The 11,678-nt window shown below is 31.3% G+C and overlaps 1 protein-coding gene across 17 annotated transcripts in view; it reads left to right on the top strand.

Moving 5' to 3' along the window:
• The window catches only part of LOC143255280 (uncharacterized), a 55,859-nt gene that overhangs the window by 25,457 nt on the left and 18,724 nt on the right, over positions 1-11,678 (top strand). For 3 of the 17 annotated variants that reach the window (XR_013030511.1, XR_013030509.1, XR_013030510.1), the window contains exons 1-2: positions 5,153-5,364; positions 8,018-8,145. Coding sequence is in view for 3 of the 17 variants with exons in the window: in XM_076510705.1 (XP_076366820.1) it covers positions 8,018-8,145 (128 nt within the window). In the remaining 14 variants the exon portion in view is untranslated. The other 14 variants (XM_076510705.1, XM_076510706.1, XM_076510704.1 and 11 more) reach the window with 10 other exon arrangements.

The following is an 11,678-nucleotide window of genomic DNA, read 5'->3' as shown; positions in this document are numbered from 1 at the left end:
GAGAGGTCTGTTTTTCCTCGGGCAGTCTAGCTCTGAGAAGGATGTTTCTTTGTGTATTCGTAAACTTTAACGTCACACCAAACTTGGTATGATGTGGTAAATAGAAAATAACCTGAGGTAATACACAAAATAAGGCATACATGAGCAAAATACCGTAAAATGTGTTTGTTTGTTTGTTTTTTAACCTCGAAACGGTATTCTTGGAAGAAAGAGCCAACAAGAAGCAGGAGACAAAATTCGAGTGTACCAAATATTTGTTGTTTCTGTTTGACGTGGGATCTGCTTCGGTTGAAGTGTCTCAGGAGCTGTATCGGCGTCTACCTTCATCAGTTTAGTAAACCGAAACGTCTCGAAAGTCAATCCTACCAAGGCAGAATCTTTTCAAAATGAAACCTTTTCACCATATAAACTATTTAACAATAATGACGAAATCCTTGAAAAGAATACATGAATAATAATTTATTAATTTTTTAATACTTATTTAACAATTATGATGAAGTGCTTAAATGTGAACAATATTTTGTTAATAGACAACAAATGTATTATAAAAGTCGTGTTTAATAAAGATTCCTCTAACGAACGTTCCTCTTAATTTGTATGTTGATGGTTCATACTCAAAGACATATTTTATCAGTTTGTAATGTTTCTTTAAATATTATTACACACACAAATTTAAATGCAATAGCAAAACAGTGTTTTATTAGCTTATAATATTTACCTAATTTGTTTTGGAATTTCGCACAGCTACTCGAGGGCTATCTGTGCTAGCCGTCCCTAATTTTGCAGTGTAAGATTAGAGGGAAGGCAGCTAGTCAGCACCACCCACCGCCAACTCTTGGGCTACTCTTTTACCAACGAATAGTGGGATTGACCGTCACATTATACGCCCCCACGGCTGGGAGGGCGAGCATGTTTAGCGGGACGCGGGAGCGAACCCGCGACCCTCGGATTACGAGTCGCACGCCTTACGCGCTTGGCCATGCCGGGCCGTAATATTTACCTAACTATTATAACAAACAGTTTAAAGAAATAATGCATAATTATGGCAGTTTTAAATATTTACTTAACAGTTACGACAACTTATAGAGAACAGTATTTTATCAGTCTCTAACACTTACTTAAAAATTGTGACAAACAATTGAAAGGAAACAGATAAATATAATTTTATCAGTTTTTCTTATTTGTTTAGTAATTATGATAAAAAAGCTTAAAAAGAGTAGCTAATCAGTTTTATTTCAGTCTAATATCTTTTGTCAAACACAAAACTATACATTCTTCATGCTAAACAGTGTGCTATCTATGTTAAGCCTAACCGCAGGTATCGAAATCCGATTTTTAGTGTTACAAGCCTTCAAATCTACCGTATATCACTGGGGGCCTAGTTTCTTAAACGTTAAATCACGTAACAAAACTGTAAATCGTTCTATTAATTGTCAAAATTTAAACAATGCATTTGTAATTTGTATATGTGCTAACGACACCCGATTCTGCATCAAACAAATATAAGCATTCCCAACTGTAGAACAATTAAGTTTGCATTTTCTTTAGGCTAATTAAAAGTAAGTGTGGATGATTTAATTAAGATAACTTTAAAATTCGTGTGACTTAGTTACGTATTTTTATATTTAGAAAATCGAAGTACTCAAATGGTTCTTGAGTTTGAAAATTAGATACATACAGTGATTATTTGTTACCTAAAATGATATCATAGTATATATATATGTAAAATTTAGAGCAATCATTAAAATAACGTAAACAATATTACAAAATAATTCAGTACAAAACTACTTTGATTCTGTAGCTCAAATAATAAGAAATCGATTTATTATTTGAGCCGTTAATTTATAAATTTCATGAAATGTAAACAAAAAACTTGTATTAAAATTGCAGTTCATTTCTACTCTGTATTTGTAAAATATTAAACAAAAATGTAAGAGAATTACGTTGGTCATAATTCCAAGCATATTACAGCAATAGTACCACAAACTTGCTGTGGTGTTGTATAGGGAGTGACAAGATTTAATTAGAGGTGGTTTGTAATTCAGGTTTTCTAATATTTGTTAATTGGTATATAATTTTATGGAAGTTAAGCTAATAAGAAAACTAACCTTTGCTATCTGATTTTTTAAAGAAGTGATTCAGTAACCTGCCATCAACGTTGTTGAGATTCTATTGCAATCAAATGTATAAATGTACGAAATAAAATATTTGTTGTCTAACATTTACAACACATGAAATTACGGTACAAGATAGACAAATCAATAAACACGATCAAATATTGGGAGACGATTGAAGGTTATCTTTGTTTAAATCCATAGGCAAAGCACATTCACATTGTTGCCAGTGAAATCACACCATTGTTACCGAAGTATTTCTAAACTTTTATAGGCTTCTGTATATTAAGGCACTTTGACTTAACGCTACTATATAAATTTCCTTTGCTAAGCAATTTGATCATACCTTACTGTTACAAAGGTTTTTGCGGAAAGATGAACGTTTTACCTCAAGAAACAAAACGAATATTACACGAATTATGACGTATAAAACTTTATCCAGTTTCAACTTTGTGTTTTATCCAGTTACGTTACAACGGTTTTGAGCTTAAATAATAAAGACATACACTTCTTTCAAAATGTTTACGCAGCATTTACTTTCTCTGTTTTTTTTTTTCAATCAGTGTATCGTCTAATTACGATACTGAAAATAACACTTTCTTGCTAGGTTGTGAGAGCCTACACGATGCAAAGTTCACAATCGTTCACGAAATGGTGTTAACTCAATTTATTATATTTATTAAAAGCTGTCCTTGCTACGCCGCTGTTATATTCCTGGGGGGAGGGGGGTAAATCTACGGAATAATAATGATCACGAAAGGGTAATAATTGTAACTATTTTTTTGAGCAACATAACTTTAGTTGCTTATGAATAATTAACAATTAAAGTAAGATCTTGAAATGGTGAACATATGTATATTTTTTATAAGTTACAATTTAAATGTCAAAAGCTAGCGAAGCGTAGAAACCCAATAGGCCTAAACATTTTTATTAAGTGCAGATAATTTTTGTTCACGTTCCGCTTAATTTATTCATTTCGGACTCAAAATACGAATCATCTAAAAATAACACTTCAGATCTATCTTTTATTTCCCACAAGTTACTGCCCTTCGTGAAAAACAAACAAACAGAAATTAACGATGAGAAGCAAAAGATATTAAACTCCATAATCGTTTTAATATAACGTATGCAAAAATTTCTGTTTGTATGAGACTATGAATAGAATAAACAAGATAAAAATTTAGGAACTTAGATTGGATCATTATAGAATTGTGAATGTTAACATTTTAAAACTAGTATTTAGAGCATAACATTTTACCTTATGGAGACACTAAACAAATACTGTGTTGGTTACGATACTGATGTTTAGTTCACCTGTTGGCATTAATTTAAACCCAAAACGTAAATTACACTTATAAAGCCAGAGTACATTGTATTATGAACAGCAACTCTAACCATATTGATCATGAACTAATGCTTGCGAAGTCTGCGGATTTACAGTCTTACCACAATGCAGGTTGTAAAATTCAAGAAATTACCTTTAGACGGGGTTAATACTGCTAAACTATCTCTTCTAGTGTTAACAAATAATACTAACTAATGAATTTCAATGAGGATTTTGAGAGGGTGGAAATGTAAAATATAGCATGCTTGTAGAAACTAGTCAGGAAGCTAATATATTTAAATATATATTTTATTTGTAAGGAAGATGACCCAGAATTGAGTGTACTGAATTTAATACTTACAAAATCAGTGTGTTGAAACAACTAAATTTAATATAGTGCCAGAATAATAGTCTATCTTTTCACACCTGATGATCTAGTATCGGATTCTGGATACGAGAATCTTGAGTCCGAAACGTGTTGCTACCAAACACGTTTCATATATTTTTGGCTAGAGGTGTGTTATAAAAGTAACTGTTAATCTCGCTATTCGGTTAAGAGTATCCGCTTTAGAGAAGCTTTGTGTTTCCGACTAGATCCTTATCTCTTTCCTAGAGTTCAGTATTAGGAACGACTATGCCCGATCATTAGGAGTTCCTGCCCTAGACGTTTTGTTATCATGCGCCTCAGGAAACAAACTAAATGTAAAAAAAAATAAGTTTTAAGATATTATTGAGCTGAAATTTAAGACTTTAGTCTACAAACGTACACATCTGATAGTAAAGTTATTATTAAAGAAATTGTTATGATGTTAATATTTTAAACTGCGATGAATACGTAAATTATTTTGTACCAATATTCTATATGTACCTGCAGGGTCAGTAAACAAGTACACACGCGCGCGCACACAAACACACGTACACCCTTTAATTCCCTGATTTCTAAAACAATGTGTAATATTTAATGTTTCTAAATTGATAAAGAAATTTTATGCTATATGTTCTAGCGAATTTTTTCTGGTATAAAATGTTTATCTTGTGGACCAAAACTGTCATGCAATATAGTTCACCTATGAATTTATAATTCTAAACATTTTTTATATCAGAGATAGCTTGAACAGTAGTATAAGTAAACGTTAGTTTTTGTATTATTGAGTTCAAGTACGTATGCAAATGAACATAATTCATCGATATTCCTTAACCTTTATCAAAAGTATTTAGAAGTCGAGGTCATTTAATTGTAGCGTATTTTCTGTCTTTATAAGATTGTCAAAGGCAGGACTGTTAAAAGAATCAAGTATGTCGAAATCTCGTGACACAATCTTACAACTGGAAATTTCTCAGTAAAATGAATCAATACTCAGCTTTCATGTTACACACATATTTACCCTATTCGTAGTAATGCTTTTTTTCCCTATCTTCAGGAATTTCTAGATAAATATAACGTTTCGCGCTGCCCTATGTATCTGCGTATCTTGCTATTCTTGCTACCTTGGGTTATTTTTTTTCTATTTCGCATGATATTCTAGGCTTGGTCTAATGGCCGACTCAACTTTAGAGAAACTCGAAGAAAATACCTCATTGATCAGTGGATAACCTTAAGAACAGTCATATTTCCACCTAACTAACCCACGCCCTTCTTCATTCTAGGTACATGGAAGTCTTACGTAAAGAAAAGATGCGTAGGCTAACCATATCTCAGAAATAAAAATAGTATGTAGTGGTTTAATGGTATCAGATTATGAGTCAAGTGATCTAGTCGTTTCGTGAAACTGGAAGAATAGGAACATTGTGGACGGGTAATTCACATGATAGATTAAAAGAAAGTTGGAATACGTTTCATTTAAATTAGACATACGTGCATTAATGGATTAAATGGGAATTCCATTCTCTCTATCTTAAATGGGCTTCAAGAAGTCAGTTATTTACGTAAGTACATGATTATTGCTTTGACGTATCTCTTGCTGATGGTCACCGCGATAACGCACTTGATTATTCACTCGATATCATGAAGATTTTGTGTCACAATCATTTGAGTTCAAATCATGTGTGAAACTAACTAACAACTAACTTTTGGCCTTGGACCGGCATAGCCAGGTGGTTAGGGTGTTCAAATAGTAATCTGAGGTCCGTGAGTTGGAATCCCTGTCACACCAAACATGCTCGCCCTTTCAGCCGTGAGAATATTATGTGATAGTCAATTCCACTATTCGTAGTGATGACTAGCTGCCTTTCCTCTAGTCATACACTGGTAAATTATGGACAACTAGCACAGATACCCCTCGTGTAGCTTTGTACGAAATTCAAAACAAACAAGCGCATAAAAGAACCTTGGATTAAGCGCAGTGATTATAGCTTTCGTTAATATCTTTTTGCCACCCTTGTTAACTTCACACCACCTGTACATATTTATTTTTACCACCTTTGTTAACTTCACACCACCTATACATATTTATTTTTGCCACCCTTGTTAACTTCACACCACCTGTATATATTTATTTTTGCCACCCTTGTTAACTTCACACCACCTGTACATATTTATTTTTGCCACCCTTGTTAACTTCACACCACCTGTACATATTTATTTTTGCCACCCTTGTTAACTTTACACCACCTGTACATATTTATTTCCCTGACAATAATTATTATTATTAAATTGCTATTCTTACGTTAACATTTTTCGAATTTATGTTGATTAGTTTTCTGTGCCCATTTAATTTATAAAATCTAATTTCTATCACTTTTAATACTTGTTATCCATCTTAAAAAGGCCCGGCATGGCCAGATGGGTTAAGGCGTTCGACTCGTAATCTGAGGGTTGCGAGTTCGAATCCCCGTCCCACCAAATATGTAGTGGGGGGTTATAATGTGACGGCCAATCCCACTATTCGTTGGTAAAAGAGTAGCCCAAAAGTTGTCGGAGGGTGGTGATGTCTAGCTGCTTTCCCTCTAGTCTTACACTGCTAAATTAGGGACGTCTAGCGCAGATAGCCCTCGTGTAGCTTTGCACGAAATTCAAAATAAATCAATCCTCGTATAGCTTTGCGCGAAATTAAAAAAAACAAACAAATTCTCGTTTACCCAAAACATTATACTATGTATCAATGTAAGATATCCTAATATACATGGTAAAGAACTTTATAAGATAACGAACTAAATAAATATATGGATACGATAAAATAATTATACCAAAAATTAAGTTTCACAAAGATCGCAATAATATAGATATTGTTTTGAAAACAATTTTATAGATATGACTGAGTTGTTGGTCCCATGGATTTCTGTGAAGATTTCTATTTATGTTATTGGTATCAGTATCAGAATAATAACGTATTCAACTTTCTACAAACATTACAGAGATGACTGCTTTATACCTTGGATTCAACTTTCTACTGCCCGTTATTCTGTATATAAGAACTGTAAGTAACAATGTTCAATAAGAGATACAAATATAATAATTCTAAACAACATAAGAAACCTGATAATCTACAATGATATTGGTATTGTTAGGGTCGGTCTTGTCTTCTTCTACTTTGGATGTTAAAGGTGAGATTTTAACTCAAACTGTCTAATGTGCACTATTTACCGAGAAACTCTTTTTATAAGAAAGAAACGAGAGTTTGATTGTCTAAATAGGATATTTAATTTCTTTCATAACTTCCGTGGTGTAATTTAGGACAGTCTGTAAGTTAGGTGCAACATTATAATTAATCTTTGTTGACAAACGAATATTCATGTTTGTGTGGTAAATTGAGTGTTGTTTTATAATACTTTATATTATTCAGTTTCTGTGGTTCATACTGATGTATAAAGAGCATTTGATTACTAGTAATAAACGATCTTATAACACCATATGTGTTATTTTTCTTTAACTGCATACAACAATAAAATAAAAACTTTGTGTTATAAGGTTATTTATGACTTATTTATTACCAAACTTCGATACCCGTGATGGGCAGAGCACAAATAGTTCACTGGATAATTTGTGTTTAACTTAAAACAAACAATGTTTTCCAAAATATCTAACTAACAGATATTTTAGATTTAGAGGTAATATTTTACAGAGTTTATGTATTTGTTAATGAGCAAAAAATATATTTTTGAACATTACAAAAATTTATTTGAATATAAACACGGTAAGGAAACTCCAGTGTATTTTATTGTTATATCAAAATTGTTTCATAATATTAAGTTTACTTTTATCTTTTACATCTTTATAGGGTAAATGATGTATTTTATATTGATTTATGTTTTATAAGTCATATAGGTCTTATGTTGCTTCATCCGTAAACTTCAAGGCTTAAAACAGTAGCATTTTGGGATTTATTCCGAAAGGTTTCATAGCATGTATAGTAAACTATATAGCTGTGTTCTGAAACTCATCTAATATTTAATATATAATTAAAGTACGTTGTATTTATTGTTATGAACTGAAGTTATGATTTAACAGAGGAACATTATACAGGACACAAAAATAAATAATGGAAAACTATTAATTTAGAATACCTCAACTCTCTTTAAATTTCTGTTGTTACTATTATAAGCATATTCTAAAATTGATTATTTTCTATCTTATTATTAGGACTTGTCACCAATGTCTTCAGCTGTGTATGAAAAAACGTATTCAAGTGAAATCAAGTGAAGCCAAATTCCCATGGTGGACAGTGATTCAAATGCAACGTTTATCTTTAGTTACAGATGCTATAGAAGGTAAAAATAGAATTAACCTAATTGCAGTACTGATACAAGTAAATAAATTGGTTTTAGTGTATTTATTTCTTATTTTTCTGACAATATTCGGAGTATGAACAAACACATTTTTTATAATTTTTTAAATACATTTTCCAGAGAAATGAGTCACTCAACGTACAATTTAATAGCATTAGTGGAACCGATAAATTAATTTTTATGTGTGATGAAACATTTTTCGGTTATGTGTATAAACATAGATTCCAACAGTATACTTAACAGGATAAAACTTTACAAGTTAAATTTTCTTCTCTGTTACTTCCAGAGAAGCGACAAAGCTAAAACTAGGTGTTCGATTCCTCTCGGTAGACAAAGCAAATAGCCCAATGTAGCTTTGATGGAATAAAAACACCCAAGAGAAGTGTTGTTTGAATATCTTTGTCGTATAAACCACTACTAAGTACATCATGTATACACCCAAGACTAAACCCGTTTCCCAGTTCTGTAAGTCTTCAAAGATTAAACTGGTTATACCAAAATAAACAAAGAGAAGTGCATGAGAGAAGACTGCTTGGCTTTAGAAATTTGAAACAGCAAGACTCATACCTACTTCAGCCTAACTTTTTAACAATGCACTGGTAGTGTAACTTGAAGAAGGAAGACAGTGTAGTTTTTCTGTTAATTGAACAAAACTTGAAAAATAAGCACTTAAAAACTGAAGGCTTATGTCTGATAACGAGTATCATAAGTTGCAAATTAATACCACATGTTGAAGTATTCAATACCACATGTTGATATATTCAATACCCCATGTTGAAGTATTCAATGGTTAATTTAAAAAGCCCTATAGGATGTGTAAATGCATGCTAAACTTAAGATTCTTTGAAGAGCTACCTTATCTCCAGTGAAGGCTTATACATTACATGACTTATTCGTCAGAGCTATTACTGTTGATAAGCTGCTTTTGGTTACAGCATCAACATTAGGTCTAATGTCTGGAGTTTTTGTAACGAAGTTAAAAAAATGTATTAGCTTTCTGGTAATTTAAGCAGTTAACATCAAACTGATAAGTTATACAGTGAAAAGTATATATAGGATTCTATGCAAATGATGAGTAAATGCAAAAATAAATTAAAATTAGATTGATATTTGTCCGGAAAAAGTTATACAAAAGTTATATAAAAGTGTGTCGGTAACTGATATCAAACATTTAACAACTTACATACAAATTGTACACACATATATATACACTGATGACTTCATAATACGTTTTATACAAGCTATAAGTAGATCCAAAAATAGAGAGAAAGGTTTTGTAGTCGTAACCAAAAACAGTTACCAAAGTAAAATAGAGGAACGTCTTCAAGACACATCTTCCAATGCTACATTAAAGAAAGGTCCAACCGAAACAGTGACAAAAGAAACCATAAAGACACTTAAATATATAAAACAAGAAAGTGTTGTGGTGAAAAAGTACTAACAGAATTAAAACCATATCACAGTCGTATACCTGAACTACACGAGTCCCTAAAGCCCGTAAACAAAGTTTACCTTTAAAGCCCTTAGTGTCAGCTTATGACTTTGTAACAGAAACCATACAAGAACTGAAGACAAAGTACGTGAGATAGGCGTGACTTATAACTTAGTGGTTAACTCACCAAGCTGTGAATTTAAGGTTAGAGCCATGATGCTGCTAAACATTCTCCACACTTTTAACGGTAGGTATATTATAAAAGCGACAGTTGATTGCGTTATTCAGTTAAAAGAACCAGATAATTTGGTAGGTACTAATGGCTAATTGGCTACCTTCTAGTCAGTAGGTCAAAACTAGAAATGTCTCTACCTCAATTTATTGTATATTGAACACTTCACTGTGGAGTTTGTTCACACACAAAAACAAGCATTAAGTCAACCATTGGAAATCAGCATTTTACCATCTTGTACGCACTTGAAGAAATCAGTATGTGTTACAATAAATAGATTATAAGGGTAATGGAAAAATATATGCCATTATCTTTTTATATCAGCTATGTATATATTAATGGCTCATTAAATTGTATTAAAACGGTTTTGAATATAGAAACCAGCCCAACAAGCAATCATCACAGCCAATACATTAGAATTACATTTTGACATTGTGTGGCCTCAGTGTGTACCGTGATGCTACTGAATATAGATCACTTTTAGTAAATATGCGGCCATTTCAGATGCAAAATATTCACACACTGTATATGTATATGTATATATATATGGAGCAGTCATTTCATACAAATAATATCCACATACTGTATATGTACATATATGTAGCAGCTATTTTCGACACAAAATATCCACATACAATATATGTATATATATGTAGCAGCTATTTCCGACACAAAATATTTACATACTCAGATCTTAAATATGTTTTCAATGGGGTATAGGTATTTATAATTTCCAAGATAAGATTATCTTTACCACTTAACGATGTTGAAAAACAAATTAATATGAAAAACTTAGGGTAGTAGGACCACGCAGAAAAAGACTTGAAACAAGTTGCACCAAGCAAAGAGCGGATTCTGGTACAAGTATCTAGATATTTCTGAATTTAACATTACATGATACATTTTAAATAATCACTGTAGATAAATCTGAATTTAACATTACATGATGCACTTTAAATAATCACTCTAGATAATCTGAATTTAACATTACATGATACACTTTAAATAATCACACTAAATAATCTGAATTTAACATTACATGATAGACTTTAAATAATCACACTAAATACTTTTGAATTTAACATGAATTTAACATTACATGATAGACTTTAAATAATCACACTAAATACTTCTGAATTTAACATTACATGATAGACTTTAAATAATCACACTAGATAATTCTGAATTTAACATTATATGATACACTTTAAATAATCACACTAGATAATTCTGAATTTAACATTACATGATACACTTTAAATAATCACTGTAAATAAATCTGAATTTAACATTACATGATACACTTTAAATAATCACACTAAATACTTTTGAATTTAACATTACATGATAGACTTTAAATAATCACACTAAATACTTCTGAATTTAACATTACATGATAGACTTTAAATAATCACACTAAATACTTCTGAATTTAACATTACATGATAGACTTTAAATAATCACACTAGATAATTCTGAATTTAACATTATATGATACACTTTAAATAATCACACTAGATAATTCTGAATTTAACATTACATGATACACTTTAAATAATCACTGTAAATAAATCTGAATTTAACATTACATGATACATTTTAAATAATCACTGTAGATAAATCTGAATTTAACATTACATGATACACTTTAAATGATCACACTAGGTAATTCTGAATTTAACATTACATGATACACTTTAAATGATCACACTAGGTAATTCTTAATTTAACATTACATGATACACTTTAAATACCTCTTTCATCCCTCGCGGTGACTAATTAATTGCTGAACATAACTCTTCATCTTTCTTTATACGTAACTACATTTTAAATAATTACCATACATAACTT

This window comes from Tachypleus tridentatus, chromosome 7 (assembly GCF_004210375.1).
Source record: "Tachypleus tridentatus isolate NWPU-2018 chromosome 7, ASM421037v1, whole genome shotgun sequence".
Classification (NCBI taxonomy): Eukaryota; Metazoa; Arthropoda; class Merostomata; order Xiphosura; family Limulidae; genus Tachypleus; species Tachypleus tridentatus.
This window is presented reverse-complemented; position numbering and strand designations above follow the sequence as displayed.